A 26,034-nucleotide genomic window follows, 5' to 3' on the forward strand; every position below is an offset into this window, starting at 1 on the left:
CTCAGGAGAACTACACCACTTTGTGGCTTGGCCTTTATTGAGATAAATTTAGGACATCAAATGTTGTTTCAAAAACCATTGGGGAATTGTCATTTATTTTCCTTAAATTAGCCTGAGATATTTTCATCATAATTGTTGGAATACTCATTTATTTTTTTAGGATTGTCGTCCCATGTTCCTGGAATTACTCGAAATATTTCATTTTCCGGTAGAGAAATTCAGGGGCTTAACATGATAGGAAGTTTCACGTCTTTCAGCTTTTCAACGTTTGATTTGGTCCCAGTTGCTTTATTCTTTTTAACCTTTACGATAAACTTTCTACCACATATTTAAGTCATGCATTTTATTTTTGAGCATTTTATCGGCCATTCCTGATGAAGAACACCCCCGATTTTTCACTTTATATGTGGGCCACAAGACTGTACAAAACAAGCACAGAGTGACCAAACGCGTAACTGTATACACTACGGACGGTCATCTTGGCCATTGAGACGTTACGGACACGACACGCATGATGGTGGGCATCAAATAGTCCGATTCAGTGCAAGCGAGACCAATCAACCTCTATTTTCCTCCAAGAAGGGGAAATGATGTCAGCTAACAGCGTGATTCCAAGAAAAGGTCAGGCTTTGTGCTGTTTCTCGCTAAATGTCAGGCTCGATTAGGGTATGGATTGAGGATTGGCCCTTACACCATGCCCGCAGAGACTAGATTGTGGATCAGAGAGCATTGACCCCGATGACAAAAACTAAAGTTCGACAAGGACATGGACCTGAAAGACAAGAGTGCTCACATCGACCTGCGCCTTAACACTTAACGTCTGGACCCGAGAACTGATCTGGACTTGAAATAAAAGAGTCCAGGCATGGTCCTGTACCACAAAGAACTGAGTATGTAGCAGGGCGTAGTCCGTGACCACTAAGACTAGAGCGTGGGCATGACTCTGGAACTGAAAGGAAACCGTTCTGCCTCTGACCTGCGCCTCAAAGACTTATCTGGACCACAAAGGCCAGTGTATCGATTCAGTCGTTGTCCTTCACCACAAAGACTTAAGTGTTGACCACAACATGGACCTGAATCAAAGTGACTAGAGGAAAGACCAGGACATGGACCCTGACTACAACAATTCGTATGCGGCCCAGGGCACTGACCTGAAAAGAGAAGAGCTCAGAAATGGATCTGGACCACAAAGACATAGTCCTTGATCAGGACACGGAACCTGACCTTAGGACTAGATTGCAGAACAAGGGCCTGAACCTGGACCTGAAAGAGAACAGTTTGAATATGAACCGGCACCTCAAAGATGAGAGTTTGAATTGTGAAGTATGAAGTAGGTCACGGACCTGGTCACGAAGGCTCGATGTGGACTAGGGCATGGACTTGGAACTGAAAGACACAAAATACACACATGGACCTGCACTTCAAAGACTACAATATTGTGTGTGTGGGGTGGGGGTGTCATTGTTGTTACAAATCTCTCCTACAAGTGTGTGAAATACATATGATGTAAATAGTAAAATAAATATTAAAATAAATACGCATGGTTGCAACCCACCCATTCTTGTCTTCCGCTTCCCCCACAATAAACAAGGAGCCTGCTGTATGATGTTTTGAAACAACAGTGCTATTTTTCTTTCATGAAAACATTAAGAAAAAAAAAATCAACGAACGGTGCACATCTGCAGTCCAGATGTGCACCGTTCGTACGTGCTACCCGGCTCAGGATGTTTTGGATTCTCGTCCATGGAACATGTGGGCCGGGCCGGAGCAGCCTCCGTTGGGAGCCCCGGCTGTGTCTGGCCTGCGTGGAGATGTGCTTAGCTCCCAGGACCGGTTCAGGCTTGGCCTGGCCGCAGGGCGGGGGGGTTCGGGCACGTCTGCTGGCGAGCAAACTCGGGCCAGATGTGAAGGAGCTGACATGAACCTGGACATCAATGGCTTGATCCATATGACGAAACTAGACATGAGCTGGAGCTAAATCTGAACTCTTTCCGTTGCTCCTGACCACAAATATTAGCAAAGCGACATGTACCTGACTTTCAGTGACTAGAAAACTGATGTGAATATAGACACGGACTTGGACTTTATGGACTAGAGTACCGGTGGGTACATGGACACGAGCTACGTTTCCTTCTCTGGTTTTGTTTCTTTGAACCGCGCCAAAATCCTCAAAGTCTTTTTGGCGACGCGGTTTCTAGTCACAGTTCTCATGAGAACCGTCTTACCGTTGGCCCGCGTTATCCACAGCTGGCCAAGAAAGAACTGATTACAAGCGGACACAATCTGCCACCTGCTCCTGTGGCTTCATAGACCCTCTCGAGATGGTTTTGTGTGTGTGTGTCTGAGATGCTTTAACACACACATAACTGACACAGCATGAGGGGCCTCCATTGTCTTCCAATCAGTCTTGAGAACCAGGACGCCCTCCAATCCTTCAGTCCGGTTGACCGGACAGCAACGAGATAGCGACCGTGGGGCCAGGGGGCTTGGGGAGGGGGGGGGGAGCTTTGATCACGGCGTCCGTTGCTCAATGGGATGTGGCGTTAGAAGATGAGGATATGGGTGGGGGTCCTTTTTGGTTGCGATGCTGGAGAGAGTGCTGGATTGTATCAGGGCCCTTTCTGCAACCTTTCACCCGCTTGTTCGATTTGGGGGGGTGGGGGGGCATCCTGGAAGCATGCCCCTGCAGCCCCACTACAACAGCCTTCCCCCTTTGAACCCAAACCATCAAAGACCCTCTGGCAGAGAATTTGGATTGTTAGAACAGGGGTGGGCAGTGTGCGGCCTGGGTGGGGTGGAGGGGGGGGGCACATACAGGCCCAAATCACATTTTAATCCGGTCCACGTTATTTAGTTCAGCTCATCTTTGCAAAGAATTCAAAACAAAAATTGTCTTTCTATGTGTGTTGCGCCACTGCTTTTGTTCAAATATCCGTTGCTGAAGTAGTTATCACCCCGCCACATAGATTCTGTTATAGATTTGTCAGCCATTCCTTCTATTGCATTTCCCATTATGTGTTCGCATTCGCGTTCAACCAGCAGACGTTAAAGCCAAGATACAGTATGTGTGTGTTTTAAATACACAACCACTTCTTTTTTTCTGCTTCGAAAGAGGTGGAAATAAAAGTACCAAGAAGAAAAAAATATATATATTTTACTACTTCACGAAAAGAAAACGTTTTTAGTATTCAACAATTTCAAAAAGCAATGAGCATTTGCTGAATTTTTTCCTCGCTATTTTTACTACTTGGACATGTACATCTTTAAAAAAAAAGCTCATTTTTTTCATTAAAAAAAACAAATTATAAAAATGATTCTTTTGACTCTGACGTTTGACTCTTTGGCTGCTCTGGCGGTCTCTGGTGGTCATTTTGGAAATGACAACTGTTCCCTATGTTGTCCAGCAGAGGACAGCATGACACAGAATTTATCGTGTGTGTGCGCGTGTGTGTGTGCGTGTGTATGTTTTGGGGGGGTGTCGTGAGCTGCAGAATTGAAGTTTTGAAGACTGCTTAACAAATCTTCCTCCTCATATACAGTAGTTTATGAGAAAATAATAATTTAAAAAACTAAATAAATGTTACTAAACGTTGAATGTTCACTTTGGAGGAGAAAAGGCAGCAGCACAATGGCAATTCAGTCGCTGCAAACTGTGACAAAAACTCTTTCATTCCTTTTTGTTCTATTTATTTATGTCATTGCTGAACGTTTTCATGAAGCGCAAAGTTAGACTCATTGAATGAAGCACTGATACTGTGACTTAATGAGCTAGTGATACGGAATGACAAAACAATTGTGGTGCAATGACGCTGAATGGAAAAAGTGATGATACGACGAGAGTGGTGACAGAATGATACAGAACGATATGGAGCTATAATGATGTGGTCGATTGGCGTGTTTAAGAATATCCCGGAGTGAAAATGTGCTGCCAATCCTGAAAACCGCCGACCACCATTGTTGGCTACCGTTTTGGTTGTGGCCATAGCTGCGAAAATGTCCACGTTCACTGACTTGCAACTTCACAGCTAAAATTAAATTAAAATTCGTTTTTTAAAAAGGAAGAAGTAGAAGAAACAGCTGAAAATGTGTGGAATGACAACCTGACTGAGACAAACAACCATCCGCGCTCACACTCACACCTAGGGACAATTTAGAGTTTGCAATCAATGTGCCATGCATGGTTTTGGAATGTGGGTGGAAACCGGAGTACCCGGAGAAAACCCACGCAGGCACGGGGAGAACATGCAAACTCCACACCGGGCCTAATAAAATAAATTTATAGATAGATAGAATGTTTTTTTAACCCAAACAAGATGTCTTTCACACTAATACCACTGGAGGGAGCCTCATAGTGTTGAAACAATACACCAGAGGGATCTGTGAATAGAAGTTGCCGGGCTGTGGCGGCCATTTTGCATTCACACAAATGGCAAATTAGCAAAATATGAGTCGATGGCGTTAGAATCTATGACTGGATTGGAACTTAAGCGCTTCTTCACCATCGTTGCGATTGTACCCCGACAAGAGCGCCATGGGCTTCATGTGTCGTCTGGATCATTTGAAGTGCAACTGACACGGTCGCGATGAAGCTGCCCGACTTTTCCACTTTGCTATGTCCAGCGACGGAACTGCGGCAAAATTTAAGTCGTTGTCATTGTTGATGGTTTGTTGTCAATTCAATGAATTTGTCTCTCCAATGGGAACAATTGAAAAATAGAATGACAACTTCCTGGTGTGAATGCAATCGCTTGAAAACGATCGCTGTATTGAGCGGATCTTGAAGCCCAGCAGCAGGCTAACTCATCTTCGCGTGGGTGTGAACCCCCCCCCCCCCCCCCCCCCCCCAGACCGTCTGACGTGTAACTGCATGAAGCTGTCAATGTCCGCAGAGTGAAACCAAGTCCGTGTTTACATCCCGTGGGAGCCTTGAATGCAATATCCTGCACACGAGTGGGGGAGTGGGAGGGCCTACGAAGAAGAAGAAAAAGAAGAAGAAGAAGAAGAGGGTGAGGGGTGACTCCTTGCCGAAACTTGATCCCGCTTTGGGCCCTTTAAAGGAAGATGGGTCTGCTACTCAATGAAAGCCGGGAGGAGCGTGTGTGTGCGTGCACGCGGCGGGTTCACACACGCACGCACACGCACGCCAGGCAACTGAGGTGGCTGCCGGGAGCTCCATCAAAAACGGGGAAGAATGAATGAGAGGACGGTGGCGAGCTCGGTGGACGTTGGGAACGTGGGACTGTGAGTGGAGTCAAGCAGGCAAAAAGGTACAAAAGAGGAAAGGGAGACGTCGCCGCGCGTTTGTTTGCACCGGTTGCGAGGCACGTGCACGCCCGTTTCTTTCGGCTCTCACCGCGAGTCCTTGACGAAAAAGGAACGTGTTTTTCGGCTTGACCAAAAGAAGGGGGAGAAATCTTTTTTTTTTTTCTTTGTACCGAAACATTTCCAGTTTGTTTATACTTGTAGTTTTTGCTGAAAAAGAAAACAACATCACAGAAAAGGAAAAGCATGACAAATAGTTGACTATACATTTTTTAGAGATAAAAGTTTTAATATTTTACTCAAAAGTAAAACATTTTTTGTACTTTGCCAAAGGGAAAACTGTTTTTGTCGAACCTTTTGGATTAAAAATAAAGAAACAAGAAAGCAATTTTTAAAAACGTTGTTAGTATTTTACTCAAAACGAAAAATGAGATACTTTGTCTTTTATCAAAAGGAACAAACTTGTATTGTGGAAAGGAAATTTTAATACTAACATATGTATACAGTGGACCCTCGGGTTACGAATATGAACCTTGTTCTCAAACCTAGGTCATGTTTCCCTTTGAAAATAATAGTGATGCAATTAATCCGTTCCAGCCACAGAACGGCATAGTTAACTTATTTTGTTTGTTTAGTGGTTGAACATTTGATTCTGCGCAATATGGAAATAGGTGCAAACACAATTTATGATGATGAATTAACAGCTGGTTTGCTATGCATTTGTTTATTTTATTTGTTGATTTTTGGAAAAAAAAATTAAAATCCTCATCATCATTATCATTGGGGAAAAACAACTAAAAGCATCTGAAGCAACTGAAAGCCCCCACCCCCAAAAAAAAATCTTTTGCAAAAGTATTGGAAATTTTAAAACAAAGAAATCCCACTGTCAATACTTTTTTAAATGCACCTGAGGCAGCAATTCCAGGCAGGAGTCTTTTTAAATGCGATGCCACAAGCTTGGCACACCTTCAGTATCCGTGGCCTGTTTTGCACGTGTGCAGCCATGACCCACATCTGGAGCCTGCGAGGCGTCAGGCGAATTGGCACGGGGTGGGGGCGAGGCGGCGGGATGTGGGAACGTCTGCTGGGGATGATGTCACCCCAAGCGACTAATCACTGACATCAACACAGCTGCAAGCTCAGCAGCGCGTCGTCGCCAGCGTGCGCTCAAACGCGTGTCTGTTTTGAATAATTGTGTGCAGATTGTAAAAATGTTCCGCCTTTTCTCTTATTGTTATCAAGGAATGGGGGTAGGGCTGCAAAGTCAACTTTTGACTCCTTGGTGGATTTGTATCAGAGCTGTAACAGGCGGGATAGCACCTGTGTCTCGCGAAACATACAATGGTGGAACACTCCAAACTGCCCAACACAGAAAGGGGCCTCAAAATCAACCCAGAATTTAATTTCTGGAACTTTGAATCGGTTCCTCCGAGGTTGATGGCGAAGGTGTCCGCCATTTGCTCTGCAGTGTTTGTTCTGGCCCCCAAGCTGCCCATATGCTCGTCGAAGAAGCTCTTCCTGTCTGTCTATTGGTCCGTCTGCAGCCATCCAAGGCGGGCTTCCCCTCTGGATCCTGCCATCCTCTCTGGGTGGCCCGACGCGAAACCAGCAGGCAGGCTGATCCATGGAAGCTCTGATCTCAAGCGTACGCAACTCGAGTGTTGTAGCGTGCCCACGTGTCAAATGTTTGTTGATACAAGACAGTCGGCAAAACTGTCTCTCCTCGCCTCGCCTCAGTTCCGAGGTGGCCTTTGGTAACGCCCCGCTTGCCTTCTTTTGCTCGGTGGAAAGTTTACACTGACGTTCGGCTCACGCCACGACACCCTGGCAGAGCTCCAGCCGTTTGTTTTCCTGGGGGGGTTAGCACATCAACTTCAAGGACGTCGGAGGTTTGCTTGAACCAGGCAAGAGGTGACACCATTTGTCATCGAAGACGTTTTCAAAGCCGTGTTGTTTCACCGAACAACATGAAATTTGGTCGACGTGTCTATCATGAACAGGCCCACAAAAAAAGGCTCAAGAACCAATGTCTACAAAAACACTTCAAGTCTGCCACTGTCGTCGGAAGCCTCCATTTTCGGCAATTTACAAGGGGTTCCGGAAAAACAAACTCCTCCTCAGGATTTTGTCCAATTGCTACCAAAGTTCTTCTGTAAACAATTCGCACTCCAGTAGACTCTGACACCGGTCGCTCCACCACGCTGCACACGTCCACTTTTACGGTGGGGGTGTCCGTTGTTGGTAAATTTTTCGAAACTCAAGCATGATTAGTTTTCCGTTTCTCCCGAACTGCACAGCTTTACATCAAAGCCGCCAGCCAGTCGAGCACTAAGTGGTCATCTCAGGTCCAAAAGCCTCCGCATGCAGGACTTCTGTAATTTTGTGTGGCCAAAGCCTGTATTTACGAGCGGGCTAATTGCAGGGAGCGCTGGCGCACAGTTTTAACTGCCGGACTTTGAACGTCTCGTCTGCCGCTGGGCTGTCTTTTCTGTCTGTTACTGCTTAACTTTGTTCTCGCCAGGGTTGGTTGTTGGTGTGCTTTGTTTTATCACCCCAATTTGATAGTAATGTTGTTTCACTTAGCAACATGACAATTGGGAGACATGTCTGTCATGAGTAAACCCACCCAAAAAGTCACAAGAGACACTGTCTGAAAAGACATATTTGCCATATTTACGAGTCCGATAAGGCTTCTTTTAACTCCTTCAGTACCAGCCACTTTATTACCCTCTCTCTTGAAAAAAAAGTACTTGGAAATTGATGTGTGGAGTCTAGATAACTGGATAGCTAAATAGCTATCCAGTTATCCAGCTATCTTGATTTCTTGCCTTATTTTGCGATCTAGTTAGCTATCCATCTTGCTAGCTAGCTAGCTATCCTGTCGAGATATGCCAACCAAATTTCATGCTGCTTTTGTGAACCTATTCCTGGGGGGCTGGATTTTGCAAAAGGTCCTCATCCTTGTGTCTGTCATGATTTGGTTTGGGACCAACAGGTGGCACTGTAGGGCTCTCCCTGCAGTTGCACACCTGTTGGTCATTATGTAATTATTAGTTGTATAAAAGGACTCCTGTCCGAACACTCAGTGTCGGGTCATTGTTGCTTTTTGCTGCTGTCATGTTTGTTAGTGGCTGTTGGTATGCTACTGTCATGTTTTTGTTATTGAGAGTTTTTAGTTTCTGCCATGGTTTTTGTTTGTTACTTTGGATTCGTTTTGTTTTCCTGACTTTGTTTTGGATTTAGTTTTCTGTGTTTTATCAATACACTTTTTCAAGTACACCCTGCTCCTCCCTCCTGCCTGCTTTTTGGGGTCCACCACCACCTTGCTACGTGACGGTGTCCTGAAAGGCCTTAAACTTTCTCAACAAGCTTCCTCCACAAAAGGTGTAGCGCACCATCAGTTTCCTGTGTTCAGCACTTTGTCCATTCATCTTCACACATTCTTGCCTCCTTTCTCTGTGACTGCGAGAGCTGAAGACCCCCCGCCCTGCACTCCCCTCTTATGGGACTGTCATGCAGAAAGACACCATTGTGCCAGACCGGACTAGCATCCAGTTTCAGCCCTGCCTTGTAATTAAGAAGGGATTGCATGCGGAGGGAGGAAGGAGGTTTGGGGTTAGGAGGCAGAGCTGACCCGCTTTGGCCGGCCGGCCTGGGAGCGAATGAACCCGACTCCCCCCGAAGGCACATCCTCCCCGCTGAGGTTTTGTGTGTGGGCATGCGGGAGAATGGAAATAAAGTTTCAAGCTTTACTCTGTCCAGCTGTTTTGTTCGTTTGCGCTCCTCTCCGGCGTGTCACGGGGAGGAAGTGTTTTCAGTTTATCCGCCGCACTTTTTGTTCACTGAATCACCAGGACGGAAGTGAAATGACTCTTGTCTTGTAAATGAAAACAGATGCCGCGCTTGCTCAAGGAAACGGCATCAAGTGGCGCGTACCTCCACCCGAGGAGGTCAATGCAAAAACAGCACCTTGCGCAATAGAAATTGGAAGACAGACCGACCTTCAACTTTCCACAGTCCCCCACCTCCCCCCCCAAAAAAAGTCAACTGCATACTTGGTCACCAACGTCATGTTCGTGTCATATACTGTAACGAATGCAGTGACTCCTCTCGCCAGTTATTCACCATAAGCACCACCTTGCACAATTGAAATAAGCACAACTCTGGCACTCTCATTTCAGTCCGAGGGAAATCGTGGCCATGGCCGACGTGCTGGAGGGCGGCGCTGCTGCGGGACGCGTGGGAGCCTCCGGCGTGGATTGGCAGAAGCGCTGCGTGGCTCTGGAGATGCAGCTGCTGAGGTTCCGACTCCAAGCGGGGAAAATCCGGGAGCTGCTAGCCGAGAAGGTATGAGGGACCGAAAGGCGTCGTGGGTGATCCCGGACACGGAATTTGGGCGGGTCAAATGAGTGTCAAGTGTTCAATTTCACACTCGGTCCCGGAATTGTCGAATTCTCTCATATGTCCCGCCACTGTTACGGCTCTGGGACGACCTTCTCAGTTGTTAACATTCGACTTGATGCTCCCCAACCCCTCATTTCACGTTGGTGCTGTGATGAAATTCTTGAGCGGAAGACGTGAATTTCCGGTGTAAAGTCCGCCGCACACCGAGCCATGCGGCCGAACGGGATGGAGGTTTTTCGTAGTGTGCAGGCTTCAGCGAATCGTTTTCTCGAGTGGCCGATTATTTGGCTACAAGTGGTCAAGGATGGTATAGTTCACGAAAACAAAGAAAATAACTAAAGCTGAAATATTGATTTTGTCAACAACCTTAAAAAAAGAAAAAAGTAATGAAGCTAGATTTTACAAAACAAGCTAAAACGATAAATATCGCGAAAATGTCCTCTTTGTCTCCATGAGACAATCCAGTCCCGGAACGGTGGAAACGTTTTGGTGGCTCAACTTGAAGCCTTCTTCTTTTTTTTTTCCGTGACTAGACAAGATAAAACCGTGCACAGACCACAGTAGCACTGTGAATAAGTGTTTGCGCACGAGGCAACGATTAAATCGCCTGAGTCAGTGTTTGGGCAAAGGTGTGATGATAAACTGTGGTGTCCAGTCAGTGTGTCTCACCGGAGGTTAGTTGCACGCTTTTAATTTTCAACATAAGTCACCGTGGTGCTTCCCTTCCGGAGTCAAGCTTGTTAACTTTGCCCAGATTGTGACTGCTCCCGATTTGATCCCGCTTGTCCAAAAAGCGGGATAAAAAAAATGTCCTCAGACAATTATTGTCCATAGTGGATCATCAGCATCACAAGTACAAGACTTGGGAGGAGATATCGTCATTGTATCGTAAAATAAAGCATGGTATAGCTTCGTAAAATTATTTAGTAGCTTACAGGACACTTTCTCAATAATGATAGCATGGTACAGTAATCCCTCTTCAGTTCAATATAGTAATCGTATCACCGAATTTGGTCGACTGTAGTATCGTATAGAAAATGTAGCGTTGTGTTGTATGCTATTTTAATAGCGACTATTATGCTATAATATGGCAGAATGTAGTAGCATATAGCTTGGGAAATACACGATAACCAAGTACTATATAGCATGGCATTTACGTATACACCCAAGTACATGAGCTTTATTGAACGTTCGACATGAACGATGGCCACCGCCATTTTTGTGTAACGTCGAGTTTCTGAAGGGGCGCTTCAATGATTGGAAATGTCACGTTTCGGACTTCCGAGTTTTTCTTAAACGCACCGTGACACCCGTTTTCTTTCTTTTTCACTTCCTGTGGATGTCATCGAAGGTAACGTTATGGACAAAGCAATAGGGGCAACGTTAACACTCGATGCGATGACCAGGATTTGTGTGCGTGTGCGTGGGCGCGCGTGAGATGGTCTGTTGAGTGACGACCATTCCGTAATGTTATTGCTTTGTGTGTGTGTGTGTGTATGTGTGTGTGTGTGTGTGTGAGGGCTGCTTTTCATGGTCTCCATCTAGTTTCTATTGCCAAGTTAGGAGTGTTTTACACATTGACCCACTTTGGTGTGGAAAAAAAAAAGGCGGGCTTAGGAACGTGAGTGAAAAAAGGCAAAGTGACACGGCGTTTATCTCCCCGAGTGAGGAAGGCAGAAGGCCATGTGAGGAGTTCGTTGAGGATGCATTTGATGGAGGAACAGAAAATAAGTCCATGACATTCACACACACTCGAGCTAATTGGACTTTATACACGTTGTCCGCGACGATGCATGACAATGGAATGTTGTCATGTTTGTAAAAAGACAAAACTTACACTCTCCCCTTGGACAGTTATAAAACAATGCATCCAGTTATACTGTTTTCATATCTGCTCCCTTTGGGTTCCATCTTAAGGAAACACGGTATTTCCTTCCACTGCTATGTGGATGACTTTCAGATCTATGTCCCAATGTCTGGAGGAAATTGTGACCTGGATGGCACCGAATTTCTTGAATTTCAATGAAAAGTCAGCCAATCCTCCACAAAGCGTCTCCAGTTGGTCCAAAATGCCGCTGCTAATCTCTTGACTGGTACTCGTTAAAGGGAGCACATCATTCCTACTCTGGCATCCCTTCGCCGGCATTTTAGAGTTCTTTTTAAGATTGTTTTCAAATCTTGAAACGGCCTCGCGCCACCTTACCTCTCCGTGCTGCTGCGCCCCTTCGCACTTGCCCGGTGCCTGAATAAACTTTATTGTCAAATGTACTGTATGTATAGTATACCGTACAGCACAGATGAAATTTCTTTCTTTCTTCTTTCTACTGTGATCTGGCATGCTAGATGGATCGCAAAGTATGATACAGTTTGTGCGTCTGTGCTGACATCAGTCCGATGCTCGATGCCGCACACGCATTTAGGCCCACTCAGCAAGTGACAGTGCAACTGATGCATTCAAATGGACAAGTGGGCAAACAGAGTCAAATGTTCCAAGCTTGTGACTTGAATTCTCGTCATCCACACTGGCACGTCTTTGCCCACGCTGCATGACTCAAGGTCCAACAAGGTTGAAGAAGGCTCTGGGGTGACCACCCACGGCGCCCTTGAGTGCTTTTCGCTCTGCTTTGCCAAAGCCTCTGACTCACCGGCGAGGCTTTTGACCCGGTCTCAGACGCTCAGCGGCAACCTCGGCCCACTCACGCCGACCGGGGGCTACGTTCAACTGAGGCCTCGTGTGGAGGCCATGACGAGCCACAGAAGGACAAAAGTGAAGCCAACATGGCACCTCCTCTCACTACTCACCGCAAAACACAAAATCTCCTGCCAACGCTCACTTCACCACTCCAAGCCGATACTGCGCTCGTCATGTTTTTGTGGAAGATTTTGCAAGTCAATTATGATTTACCTTTTAACCTTCCCCAAAAACATTTCCCCACCACGCTTAAGTTTGCACTCTCGTTTGATCAGCAGCGGTTGCGTAGCGGAACATGTCTGGCGGTCGACAAAATACGATTAATTACTGTTGAGGACTTTTTCACGTCTGTCGGCCATGTTGAACTTTCCCACACGCTTCCGAGTAAAGAGAGAAAGAGGGCGGCGGGGGGTCATGCTAGAGTTCTACCCCGGACGCGTGAAACCATGGTAACCCCCCGGGCGCCTTTGTGTCTTTGACTCAGATGCAGGAGTTGGAGCAGCGGGTGATCGAGGCCGACCAGCGTGCCGAGAGCGCGGAGAAACAGGTGAAAAAGGCCAGCTTTTGTCCTGCTTTTCATTCCTCGGCTTCAACTCTTTCCAACTTTTCAGATCCACACCATGGAGGAAAAACTCAAGTCGGCAAACGTACAAAGCAGAGGGTCCGAAAGCTTATTGAACAGGAAGTATCAAGACCTGAGCGCCCGGGTCCAAGAAAAAGATGCCACCATCAAGAGATTAGAGATACAGCTCGAAAAACAGGTGCGACGGGAGTGGAACTTTCCCACGCGATTGCCGTTCTCATCCAGCTTGGGCTCTGCAAAATAGTTTGCAAAAAAAATATCACTTTAAAAACGTTCTTCACACTGATGTCTAGGAACCGTCATTCCCTGCACCTCAAGATTTTGAGAAGCCCTGCCGTAGCAAAACAGTTTGGTTTGGTCCATACATAATGTCATTTTTTCCCCTCCTCCAGATCGTAGTCAGAGCCCAGGAGGCTAAAATCATTGAGGAGAAGGCGGCCAAGATTAAAGACTGGGTGACGATAAAGCTCCGAGAGGTATGTGTGAGCGGTGGCGTCCCGTTGTGGACATGGCATGTGGAACATCCCAAATTCAGGTGCTAAATTGGCGTCAGATGTAAAAATGTCGCTGACCACTGTCTGCAAAAGAAGGTTTTGGTTACCACCTCTGCAAATTTGGCAGCGCCCTGCAGATACAAAAGGAAGTTTGAAATGATGGAATTGGAAGTGTTACAGATTGAACTGTGCTGCATATTTGGACATTTGGCAGAATCAATCCTGGTTGCATCAGGTCATCGAATCAGCTAATGTATGTGGAGCGTTATTACGCGAGCAGTCAAGTTTGTGCCAATTTTTTGCATGTGTAAGCATTTCGTGAATCAACCCCTAAGGGCCCAATTTGTGTGCAACGCCTAGTCTAGTCAGCACTGTCCGTCTAACTCTGCGTATGAATGAAAATAGAGCCCATCGTATATTATCTCTAGCTGGAGCAAGAGAACCAGCAGCTTCAAGAGGCCAACGGGAAGCAGACGCAGCAGATCAGGTTACTGCAGGACAAACTACAAGGTCGGCAAAGATCTCATCCTTCACCTGGTTCTGCATACAAAGCTGACGAGTGTCGTGTCGTCCCTCAGCTCTTTTAGAGAAACCGGTCACGTATCCCGCTGGGTCGCCCGTAAGCTCCCCCAGGACAGACATCCACCCAGGACGGAGCAGTCCCTCGTTTCCTCATAGCGGTCCCGGTACGTCACCCTCATCAGATGACAGCAGGAGCCCGGCGGTCGCCCGCGGAGCCGCCAAGAACTTGCCAACGGGTGACTGCTCATCTGTGTCTGTCTCTGCCCTGTGACTGACGGTTATAATTTGAGTTTTATGGGGTGGACTTGGCTTTTCGATGGGAGGAGAAGGCGGTGGTGCTCTTCCTCTTACCAAGTCGACAGGAGGTCGGGAAGTGTGATGTTGTGGGAGGCGGGGCACCTGGTCGTTTCACGAATTTGTTGATGGCTCAGGGATGTGCGGTTGTGATCGGTTGTTCTATTCGGGGATTGGGGGAGTGTGGTTGTGATCGGTAGTTCTGCAATAACAAAAGGAGAGTGGGCGTTGCAGGGTCCCGTTGCCAAATGGGTGGTGGGGCAATGTCCTCTCTTTTCTAGGCTTGGGGTGCAGTCACCTATCACACCCTCCCCGAGTTATTGAACCGATCTCTTCTTGCTCTCAGATTTGAAAAGATCTCCAGAACTCACCCGTAAAGGGATTTGCAAAGGCAGCATTCCAACCCCCAATCCTCACTCACAAGACCAAAGCAGCAACAACCCCGGACCAGAACCCGTCAGCTGCTCCGAGGGTAAAGACAACTCAGACGAACTGAACAGCAAGTTCCGCTCCCAGTGCCTTCACTCGTCCTCGTCATCTTCATCTTCTTCCTCAGCGTACGAGATGGACCAAGGACCCCCCAGCTCCTCAAAGTCTCCCCTCCGGCACGTGCCCCAAAGTGCATCTGTGCCACGCTCGCCCTCTACGAACAATCCCTTTCCCAATCCCACCCAGGCAGCGGGTCCCCAGTCAGGCGCCAGCCTGACTTTGCCCAAGATCCGGACTCCGCTCACACCTCGGGACAGCATCCAGCTGGTGAAGAAGCACTTCAGCCAGCCCCAGCACAGCCTGGACCGACTCCACCAGCTAGTCAGCATCGACATCATGCCGTCCACTTGCTCCACCCTTACCGCCAGCACGTCGCCCTTCTCCCATCCCGTCGAGGAAACGGACATTGACGACAAGCTCCCAGATAGCATGGATGGCGTAGTGGAAGGGTCTGGATCGGAGGAGCCCACGCAGCGGGACGGGCTCCCTCTTGTGGGTCGCTCAGAAGAATTGGAGAGATTGGAACCTGATGTTCTGAAACCACCGACACCTCCCTTACATCGCTTCCCTTCATGGGTAGGCGAGCTTAATGCGAACTCATTTGGATTTTGCATCTTGGGGTGGACGTGATAACGGAACCGATTAACTCCCCATAGGAGAGTCGAATCTACGCCGTGGCCAAGGCTGGAATGAGAGTATCTGAGTCGTCTCCTGGAGCCAGGTGCCCCGGTCGAGGTGAGTCCTTACCCCCAAACACTAACTACTCACTTGCATTCCCTACGCCACTTTAGAAAACTTTGTAGAACCACTTGCAACAACACTCCCTTAACCTCTGCAACTGCATCACCCCAAGCCAGTCTCGAAGATTTTTTTTTTCTTTCTTTTTTAGAACAGCAGGTACTGCCCCACTGTCATATGGTGTTCCACAGGGCTCAATTCTGGGGCCTCTGCTGTTCTCACTGTATCTGCTCCCATTGGGTTTCATCTTAAGGAAACATGGTATTTCCTTCCACTGCTATGTGGATGACTGTCAGATCTATGTCCCACTGAGCAAAAAGACGCTTTCTCAACCAAACCAAACATATGGCAGCCACACTCCTCAAAGTGAGTTTATTCACTTCACCCAACAGCGGCAATTGATGATCACTTGCTGTGAGTCGAGGTGTGATTCCTGGGTGGCCGATCATTCAGCAGCCACTCCAGCGCTGCGGGGTGGTCGCTTGGGATCCATCGTCACGGCCTTTAAAGTCACTTCCTGCGGCCCGAGGCCAGGCGCACCTTTGCAGGTGTGGGCTCATCTTGGGCTGCAGACACTCCCTCCCTTAAAGAAAGAGGCTCTTTAGCGGAAAGGCGGTGAGATAGCTGCTTTTTAATCACGGGCAATGAAAGGAACGAGGCCCGGGTGTAATTATGCTTTCCATCACCACGTCGATCCTTGTGTTGAGCTGGATGCTTGGCAGCACTGCTAAGAGCTGCTGTGGATGTTGCGGGTGCTACTCGGCGTGGTTTTTTTTTTTTTCCTCAACTTCAGCTTCAAAAGACTAGGGCTTCAATCGTCTGAATGTGTGATGTCACGTCACAGGCACAATATCGCACCTCCACAGGATCGTCTGTCTCAGAGGCGCAGGTGGTGCCAGCTGCCTGGATTAAAAGTTATTTTTTCTTCCAGACACACCAGAGTAGAGTAACCCTCTGAAGGGTGTTTACAGTGTTGCTTTATGGACAGTAAGCCATATGATCAGCTGCTTTGTGTCCCATTTGAGACAAAGATACTTGGGCACTGCTGTGGCTTTTAGTCACAGTGTCTGATTAAGCCAAAAATATAATCATAAAAATTAATCGACAGTAAATACCATAAAACTCAATCATGATGACATCACAACAACTTCAATATAGATCTAAATTAAATGTAAAACCAATTGTGACATAAAATTTGCATTTAAAATGAAAGTAAGTAGTTACTAGTTCGATTATAAAACATATAAAGTACAAATACCAAGTTGATATAAAATACAAATATTTGATGACATTCAAATAAATATATACGTTTAACATCAATCAAATATGAATGAAAATTCAATTTTAATAAATATTTTGAATGAAAGAAAAATCATGATAATAAATTAAAATTAACAACATGAGGTGAAAATAAACAAATTCAAATAATAAATATTTAAAAATAAATTAAATACAAATACAGCAGCAAAACTTGCATTTAAAATACATGCAGGAATATAATAACATTGTCATATAAATGAAATGAAAATAAAATAATGTCAACATTTTGCATTTCGATCCACATTTGCGTTGGCTCAAAGAAGTGAGAAATGGCATCGTCCTCAACCACTAAAACACACCTTTCTATTCAGGAATGTCAATTTAAAAAATGGATCTATTTTATTATTTTAATTAGAATTTTTCTTTCATTGTATATTTGAAACCTGACGTCTAAGAACAACAAGGATATTTTAGCATTTAAAACATCCACTCGGGTCTGCTGTACGAACTAACTAGCGTCGATTTGCCTTTAGGGTCTATCTTGCCCCCGTGCCCAGCGGCCAGTCCATTTGCGCAGCTGATTTACAAGAACATCAGCGTTCCGGTGTACACCACACTTAAAGGGGTGAGTCAGCCATTGTTGTTTTGAACCTTTCCTGAGGCAAAGCACACATTTTATGTTTGAGTTTTCTGTTTTGATGTCACAAGCAGCAAAGTACAATTCTACCATGTACACAAACATCAACCGTGTTTCATCAACTACTGTGTTCAATCGTTAGACTATTCAACCCAAGCAGACTACCTTCAGATGATGCTCATTAAAAGTATTTGCGAGCATAATAGCCTAAATAACTCGCTAGCATGAGGGATTACAGACAGCAATAACAGCAAATTTTCACCAGATGGGACCAAAGTAAGACCTTTATGGCATTAGCTAGATCATGAAAATGGTGAGTCGAGAAGTTTTTCAGCTAACAACAGAGGACAGGTTCTGCACCTTATAAAATTGACCTTTCTGTAGGGGTAAAAAGCAGGATCGAAGAGGATTTCACGTTCAATACTCTTCAGAGATCTGTCCTGTTTTCACTGTTCTTCCAGCTGTACAGCATCAAACATATAATATATAGTATAATAATGCGCCTCCGTCTAGTGGACTATAGTGGAATTGCACATGAAATAAACGGGAGGTAGAATTTTTTTTAAAACAATTTATGAACGAATTGAATAATATGGTCACATGTCAATGTGCTTAGAAAGCCACTCAGATCAGCGCGGTGCCTCTGCGGGATAACGACGATTCGAGTTCCGAGGATGACAGCGGCTCCCTCGCCAGCTTGCGGACCTCCATGCTGAGTCCAGACAAGCGGGGCGGCGTCCCTGGGAGTCCACGTGCTGTCAAGAGAGGTATGAGAACAATCACTTCATCACGCTGAAGGATGCATTTCATCGGCCGTTCCTTGCAGGTGTGTCCATGTCGTCCATCAGCTCAGAGAGTGACTATGCCATCCCACCCGACGCCTGCTCCCTGGACAGTGACTACTCGGAACCAGAACACAAAGTCCAGAGGACCTCGTCTTACTCCTGTGAAAGTACCGGGCCTGTGAGTATTCATGGGGGAAAAAAAACATAACTACAAATATTACTCATGTTGGCTGCTGGTACGAGCTGCCGATACTTAAGACAAAAGAAAGCTTACATTTTAGTAAGTCCTCCTCAGCAGTAGTTGGCACTATACTATGGCAGTTGGACACACTGACAAATCATCATCTGCGCCGGAAAGAAACATTTTGTTCATAATTTTTTTTTTTGTCATTGTGTAAAATGAATTATTTTATCAGAATGTTAGCATTTGTTGCGATTCTCATTCAAACTGTTGATGACGTGGTGTTGTTGTGTTCAGGAGACGCTGGAGAAGTGCGGCTACCTTCTGAAAATGAGCAGTCAGGTGAAGGCATGGAAACGTCGCTGGTTTATTCTGAGGAATGGAGAGATCCTCTACTATAAATCTCCTGTGAGTCGGCCCGTCTGCGTACCAGCACAGCGTAAAAAAATAAAAACGCCAAAACTTTCTTCCATATGTCTGTGCATGTGTGATGTTTCCAGAGCGACGTCATCAGGAAACCTCAAGGTCAGATTGAGCTCAACTCGTCCTGCCACATCGTACGTGGAGAAGGAGCACAAACCTTTCAAGTACGTTTCCACCTTCTGGCTCACTTCGGTTCGGAATGCTTTTTGTCGTAAGCTGCTCTTGCGCTGTTTGTCGCCCTCTTCTAATAAAGCACAAGTATTTTGTTTGTCATATTGTGTTAAAGGATTTTATTTAAAAGCACTCTGCATGTTTGGACCTGTGTGTTGTCTTTGAGACCATTAAAAAACAAGAATTCAAGTTTTTTTTGGGGGGGGCGACAAAACTCAACAGATTTTGTTGATTTTCATTGGACATGTATGAAAGGTAAAAAATAAATAAATAAACAGCCCCTTTTCACACTAAAATACATAAAATAATACATTTCCTGGGATTTTTCTCTCACTGGTCAAACTGTTAAATAATCTTTTTCCTCGGATGACCATTTTTTTGTGCTGACATATTTCCAGTTGGTTACGGAGAAGAAGACTTTCTACCTGACGGCGGATTCACCCAACATTCTGGAGGAGTGGATCAGAGTTTTGCAGAACATCCTAAAGGTTCAGGCCAGCAGCCCAGTCAGTGTGGAGCCCACCTCCGCCAAGCCCACTGTGACAGGCTGGCTCACTAAGGTACTGCCACTTTTTGGTGCGCATATGGAGAAAAGTGGGAGAAAAAAATCATAAAAAACACGGACAGCAGGATTTAAAAAAAAAATCATTACATAAATATCATGATGTTGATTTTGTTTTTCAGTAACGAAAACAATATTTTATTTATTTTTAGGATTAGAAGAAAAAAATCAGAATTTTTCGAGACACTAAAAAGTGCTCTATCAATAAAATTGAGTCGAGTATACTGTATCTTAAAAAAGATGAAAAGATCATTATCATCTCTAGTACTAGACATAACATTCAGCTGTAAACATTTTTCTCAACAGCTACAGTCCTGTATCCTATATGTTTGACATCAGTTGTAGTAATATTTATTTTTTATTTCTCCCCAGGTCAAACATGGGCATTCCAAGCTGGTGTGGTGCCGTTTGGTCGGAAAGGTCTTCTATTACTATCGCAACCAGGAAGACAAGGTAAATGATCAGCACCATTTCATAACAGTTAAGCTTGTTAGCAACAAGCACACTAACGGTCTTCAGAGGCAAGAAATGCCGAAACTAGCATGAGCAAGTCGTTTGTTTTGAATTTGTAAGGGCGGAGCTAGTTAGCTAGCATGCTAACATTCCAAACTCTGAACTATTGTATTGGGAAGCAAGAACAAATAGCTTATTTTTGCATTGTCACACACTTGAAACAGTCGCAGCGATAGATTAGCTGCAATTGTGCTACGATTCCTAACTGGCTAGAGTTGGCTAAGTTAGTATTAGCACCATGAACAGGTGGCTCGCTTTGAAAAGGCTGAGCTATTTAGCAGCTTAGCACGCTAACAGTCCTCACTGTCAAGAACAGGGGTCACCAAACTTTTTGAAACTGAGAGCCACTTTGTGGGTACTAGTGCGCTACAGTGAGACATACACTTGTGAAATGTGCACAAATTATTGACGATTTTAAAAAAAATCATCATCAATCATATTTATTTATGTGAAGACACTGATCATCTTAATGAGTTCTCACAATGATGAAAGAGGTATGTGCCTGTGTTTACATTTTTAATTGATCACTTTTTATCCAATATAACGAGAAAATTATAATGTCAGTTGTTTTTAGAACAGGTCCACGGGCCACGCATGTGGTCCTCGGAGGCTACCTGGAACCCACGGGAACTATGTTGGTGACCCCTGGAAATGCTAAAGTAGCTAGGAGCTAACATTCTTAAATAGTGAAATAGCATCCAATCCTCAGCTGCCCTTGGGCCAGCTGCAGCTGCGCTCGGCGTCCGTCCAGGAAGTGGACCGCTCGTGCGACTCAGACGAGGACTACGAGGCGGGCGTCCGCGGCGGCTTCCTGTCGTCACATTGCACCCTGGTGCTGAAGCCCACCAACCAGAGCCCCTCGTACCTCCTCGTCGGCACCAAACAGGAAAAGGTCAGTTCGCCGCGACACGCTTCTATGAAACCTTCCGGATGGTCATGGCGAATTCATTGACAGGACGCATGGTTGTACCACTTGTGCGTGGCGGCGGGAAGTGGCAGCAACCTGAAGGTGGGCACCGAGTGCGAGCAGCTCATCGGTAAACTGCTGGACGCAGACGGAGATGCAGGTGACTGACACGCATTGATACCTCCGAGATGGAGGTTTGGGATTTTTTTTTTCTACTACAATCTCAAGTCTGTTGTGAAAAAAAGTGGGGCGGGGAATTAGAGAAAATAAAGTTAAGACAAAAAAGTAGCAATTTTACAAGTTTAGGGTGAAATTTTTGAGAAAAGAGCGTTTCATTATTTTAAGAAAATAAGCAATAATTTTTACAAAAGTCCTTCAACGCCAAACCTTTTTTTTCAAGAAAAAAACGTTTAATAGTTATCTGGCAATTTTATCAAGAATCTCTTTTTAATCTTAATGTCATGTTCTTTTTAACAAAACTCATGTTTTTCTAGAGAAATTGTTTCTTCAAGAAAAAAACATTTTAATCTTGGGAGAATTTATTTTAGCTACTTTACTTAACCTCATAACCCCTCTTCACTTCTCCACGTAAAATCGGACTTGTATATTCTAGTGTGGGGCGGGGGGGTTTCCTCACTTAGTAGATCTATATTTCATTCGTATGACGTGGCGGCCTCGTTTGGCCTTTTTCCATCAGTTCAGCAGGTTGCGCTGAGCACAGTTGTTTCTTCAGGAACACAAAATACTTTGATTGACTGCACACCTCTCAGTCGTGGCTATAAATGGAGAGACGTTTATTCAGCACCAAGTTATTTTCATGTCGGCGTCTAAAGCCAGCAGACGGTGTTTACAAGCGTCTCTTACTCATTGGTCGTGTCAGCTGCCGAGTGTTGACAGCCAATCCTTTTGCGTTCTTGTTGTTGTTTTTGTTTCGTTTTCCCAGAATGCAGCCTGTGGCAGAGCGACGCCCTGAGCTTCTCCAAGGAAGGTCTGCGCTCGCCGCTCACCACGTTGCCCTCGGACGCCCTGCAGACAGAAGCGCTCAAGCTCTTCAAGGTGCAACTCGGCATACATCTGTCAAATAAAATAAAATCAATTAGACTACGCATGCACAAAAAATACAATAATGAATGCTCATACTACAAAATGATATTTATAATTTAAATTCATTTCAACTATGTGGTGTGCAGTCATGCCAGCTGTTCATCAACGTGCTTGTGGAGTCTCCGTGCGTGGACTACCACACGTCGCTGGCGCAGAACGCCCTGCAAGTGTGCCTGTCACACCCGGAGCTGCACAACGAGATGTACTGCCAACTCATCAAGCAGACCAACCGCCGCACGCCGCACAACTACTCCGTCACGCAGGTTTGCGGTTTTCAACGCAAGGCGTTTGACCGCCTTCTTCCTCATCTTCTTCCTCTTGCCAGACGTTCATTTATGATTATTTATCGCAGTGCTGGCAGCTGCTGTCGTTGTGCGTGGCGCTCTTCCTTCCCCAGCAGCACTTCCTCTGGTACCTCAGGCAGCACCTGCGTCAAAATGCCGAACCTAGGTGAGATACATCAACTCTGCAAAAGAGTCTACCTGTCATAGTCATACAAAAGCACTCCATCAAATCCACCCAATGATACATTAACCGAGAGTAGGTCAAGCTCCAGGACCTATGCTGTCTTAAATACAACTCCCCTCATTACTACTCAACCCAACTTTATTTATAGAGCACTTTAAAAACCACCATCACCGCATACAAAGTACAATGGAAACAGTAGGGGCCCCGGAATTGAACCCTGTGGAACACCATGACAATGGGACAGAGTAGCACTTGGATCTTTTCGTGTCACCCTGAGTTGCTCTGTCTGCCAAATCCTTTTTTTAAATACAAACTCTTAACATCACTAAGAAGGGAAAGGGTAAGGAGGGAAGCCATTGACTGTCCCGTTTCCCCGGTTGTAGTAGCGACGTGGGCAAGTACGCAGTGTATTGCCAGCGCTCCCTGGAGCGAACGCTGCACAACGGCGAGCGGGAGGCCAAACCATCACGCATGGAGATCGTCTCCATCCTTCTGAGAAACCCCTACCACCATTCCCTGCCCTTCAGCATCCCCGTGCACTTTATGAACAACACTTACCAGGTAAGTCACTAAATGTACTGTATATCGGTGTGGATTCGTCCGTTTGTCAACTGCAAAAGTTGAAAGACGACCGGACTCGTCTCGCTTATCTCACTGACTTCTCTTGGCAACATTTGGAGTTCAAAGGCTCATATCACTTTGCCTGCACCGATAACTGATAAAACTGCGCTATTCTTCCATCTCAAAAATCTCTCTGGCAAAGATTGCCCCAATTCCATGACAAGAATGGCCACTGATGAGCCAGTTTGCCACCCGTGAAGTCACACCCGCGAGAGACATTTCTCCCATGAAAGCGGACTTGGCCACGCCTTGCCCTGTCATCGTGCTCCTTTTCCTTCACGCAGGTGGTGGGTTTTGATGGCTCCACCACTGTGGAGGAGTTCCTCAGCACTCTGAACCAGAGGATAGGCATGCGGAGTGCTCAGCTGTCCGGCTTTGCGCTCTTTACTGATGACCCGTCCGGAAAAGACCTGGAGCACTGCTTGCTGCCCACTGCCAAGGTCTGCTCAACAGAATGTTGACTTCCTTGAAAAGCCAAACGGGTTGAAATGGATCTTGTTAAACCCAGTGTAGAACATTCAGATATTATCAGAGTAACTTTCAATTTTACATTTTTTTTTTTCTTCCCAGATTTGTGACGTTATTTCCAAGTGGGAGCAGGCCCTCAAGGAGCAGCACCCGGGGAAGAATGAGGGCACGCGGATTGTACGGTTAACTTACAAGAACAGGTGGGATGTTTCTGCCATAGAGGTAAAATGGAGTCCAGTCAAGATGACAGCAGAACTTTATTTGCAATATCATTGTGCTCAGTATAACCATTGAAAATCCCGTTCAAATAAATGTATTCATTTTTTTCATTGGGACAGTGCGCATATTAATAACATATTTTTTGTTGACATAAAATTGACATCCACATTATATCATTAAGAAAAATCTAAATGAATTGTATTGTATTATTATCTTCATCACCAAACGTGAATATGGCACTGGCATGGAAACAGAAGTCCAGAACCTTCAGTTTTTTACCCTCAACCCCCTCCACCCCTGCAGGCTTTGCTTCCGCTCTCAGGTCAAGGGCGAGACGGAGCGCGAGCGCCTCCTGCTGGCCCATCAGGTGAATGACAACGTGCAGCAGGGCCACTTCCCCGTCAACAAAGAGCTGGCGCTGGAGGTGGCTGCCCTCATGGCGCAGGTATCATCGAGAGACACACACACACATACACACACACACACAAACAGCAATACACACAGTTTTTAAACAATTCTTTTCTTTATTACACAATACTAAGTGGCGCTTTTTTTCATTTGCATTCCGGAAATAAAAACAATCAAACTAATACTAAATCTAATAAAAATTTAACTCAAATCTGCTCTAAAAATGAAATAAAACCCACAGAATTGAAAAGACATACGTCAAGCAGGATGAAAAACGAATCTAAAATCCCAAACTATTCCAACCAAGATGTCAAACGTTGAACAAGTCAAAGTGACTTTTCGCAAATCATATTTTTCAGGTGGAACACGGCGATCTGGAGCGAACGGCCGCCGCCCCTCTCTCAGCCTCCTCGCCCGCTTCGCCTCAGCCCAAGTCTCAGCTGCTGCTCCTGCAGGCATTGGAGCGCTTCTACCCCAAACGCTACAAACACAATTGCGGCGCCGAGCAGCTCAGGTCAGTCAGTCTGACTTTTTGTGTTTGCGCCTCACTGGACACTTCATTAAGTACACCCAAAAGTGACCACCAGAGCAGAAATGAAAATCATGTTATCATCTTGCTTGGAGTTTGCATCATGCCAAGAAATATTTCACTCGCGTGAATGCGTCAAAATATTAGAGATAACTCTCAGTATGATGCATATGAAACAATATTTATTATTATTATTATTGGTAAATGAGAAAATATTGACACCTTTCCTGTCGCTGTTGGTTTTTATAAATTTTATCTGCATATTGCGACCTCCTTTTCAGGGAGCTGAGCGAGCGTTTGTCGGCCAGGTGGTCCATGCTACGCGGCTGCAGCGCGGCCGAGTGTGTGAGAATTTACTTGACGGTGGCGCGCGGGTGGCCCTTGTTTGGGGCCAAACTCTTCAGTGTCAAGGTAAGACCATTTTCGCCTCATTTTGATGTCGCTTTGTCAAGCCCTTTGAAGGGACCGCCACAAGTCAGAACTCGGTTTTGACTAGTGATGGCACATACAATGCATTCTTTTCAAATACCATTTAGGATTTGCTCCTTTTTAACAAATATTTTACGTGTTTGCAGGCTGTGCCCCCCGCGCCTCACGAGCAAGGCCCGGCCTGGTTGGCCGTCAACGAGGACGGGCTTTGCGTGTTGGACTACGCCATGGTCGCTTTCTCTCTTAGGAAAATTGTCAGCCAAACTGAGCATCTAGCAAATTAATGCCACTATTTATTTTTATTTTTTTTAGCACACGCTGGCCTCGTACACCTACCAGTCGGTGGTCACCTTTGGCGGCTGCTGCGACGACTTCTTGCTGGTAGCCAGCCAGCAGACGGAGTCGGGATGCGGGAAGAAGAGCGTGGAGAAGCTGCTGTTCGCCATGGCCAAACCAAAGGTAACCGGCAATATAATAGTGCTGCCTTAAACATTTAGTTCGTTCCGTGAAGGCGTTCGTGACGCAAGTCACCTGTGTCATCAGCATCTTTCCCCGTTGAGATGAATGCAAGTGCCAATCATCTGTGACAGCCTCACAAATTTCAAAAAAATTGAGAAAAAGAGAACTCTATAATATTGTATATTATAAAAATGAACAGTGATGACATAACTGAACAAATAATTAAAACAATTATACAATTTTGTCGCATTTTCTCATTCAATTCGATTTACATTGTGCTTCTAGCCAAGGCCACCGGGGGCAGTATAAGACAGACAGACAGCTCTACAGTGAAATACTGTATGGATGTTTGTACAGTATGACGTCCTCTCCGCCCCCTACTCAATATGACTCCATCCTATTAATTTGAATG

General features: G+C 45.7%; 1 protein-coding gene across 1 annotated transcript in view; it reads left to right on the forward strand.

Moving 5' to 3' along the window:
* Nucleotides 1-26,034, forward strand: part of plekhh1 (pleckstrin homology, MyTH4 and FERM domain containing H1) — a 63,858-nt gene that overhangs the window by 36,327 nt on the left and 1,497 nt on the right. Inside the window, exons 4-31 of the mRNA XM_086127714.1 lie at nucleotides 9,444-9,609; nucleotides 12,843-12,905; nucleotides 12,970-13,119; nucleotides 13,334-13,417; nucleotides 13,864-13,945; nucleotides 14,014-14,193; nucleotides 14,598-15,316; nucleotides 15,397-15,475; nucleotides 17,272-17,363; nucleotides 17,992-18,142; nucleotides 18,202-18,338; nucleotides 18,639-18,749; nucleotides 18,842-18,928; nucleotides 19,334-19,495; nucleotides 19,870-19,950; nucleotides 20,720-20,902; nucleotides 20,966-21,077; nucleotides 21,861-21,973; nucleotides 22,108-22,284; nucleotides 22,374-22,471; nucleotides 22,873-23,050; nucleotides 23,395-23,550; nucleotides 23,681-23,778; nucleotides 24,101-24,242; nucleotides 24,565-24,719; nucleotides 25,016-25,145; nucleotides 25,310-25,393; nucleotides 25,476-25,622. Coding sequence (XP_085983840.1) covers nucleotides 9,463-9,609; nucleotides 12,843-12,905; nucleotides 12,970-13,119; nucleotides 13,334-13,417; nucleotides 13,864-13,945; nucleotides 14,014-14,193; nucleotides 14,598-15,316; nucleotides 15,397-15,475; nucleotides 17,272-17,363; nucleotides 17,992-18,142; nucleotides 18,202-18,338; nucleotides 18,639-18,749; nucleotides 18,842-18,928; nucleotides 19,334-19,495; nucleotides 19,870-19,950; nucleotides 20,720-20,902; nucleotides 20,966-21,077; nucleotides 21,861-21,973; nucleotides 22,108-22,284; nucleotides 22,374-22,471; nucleotides 22,873-23,050; nucleotides 23,395-23,550; nucleotides 23,681-23,778; nucleotides 24,101-24,242; nucleotides 24,565-24,719; nucleotides 25,016-25,145; nucleotides 25,310-25,393; nucleotides 25,476-25,622 — 4,098 coding nt within the window. The 5' untranslated portion in view covers nucleotides 9,444-9,462. The remainder of the gene's footprint in view (nucleotides 1-9,443; nucleotides 9,610-12,842; nucleotides 12,906-12,969; nucleotides 13,120-13,333; nucleotides 13,418-13,863; nucleotides 13,946-14,013; nucleotides 14,194-14,597; nucleotides 15,317-15,396; nucleotides 15,476-17,271; nucleotides 17,364-17,991; nucleotides 18,143-18,201; nucleotides 18,339-18,638; nucleotides 18,750-18,841; nucleotides 18,929-19,333; nucleotides 19,496-19,869; nucleotides 19,951-20,719; nucleotides 20,903-20,965; nucleotides 21,078-21,860; nucleotides 21,974-22,107; nucleotides 22,285-22,373; nucleotides 22,472-22,872; nucleotides 23,051-23,394; nucleotides 23,551-23,680; nucleotides 23,779-24,100; nucleotides 24,243-24,564; nucleotides 24,720-25,015; nucleotides 25,146-25,309; nucleotides 25,394-25,475; nucleotides 25,623-26,034) is intronic.

The sequence above is a fragment of the Hippocampus guttulatus genome, chromosome 13 (genome assembly GCF_054856545.1).
Source record: "Hippocampus guttulatus isolate MCC_2025c chromosome 13, RoL_Hgut_1.0, whole genome shotgun sequence".
Classification (NCBI taxonomy): domain Eukaryota; kingdom Metazoa; phylum Chordata; class Actinopteri; order Syngnathiformes; family Syngnathidae; genus Hippocampus; species Hippocampus guttulatus.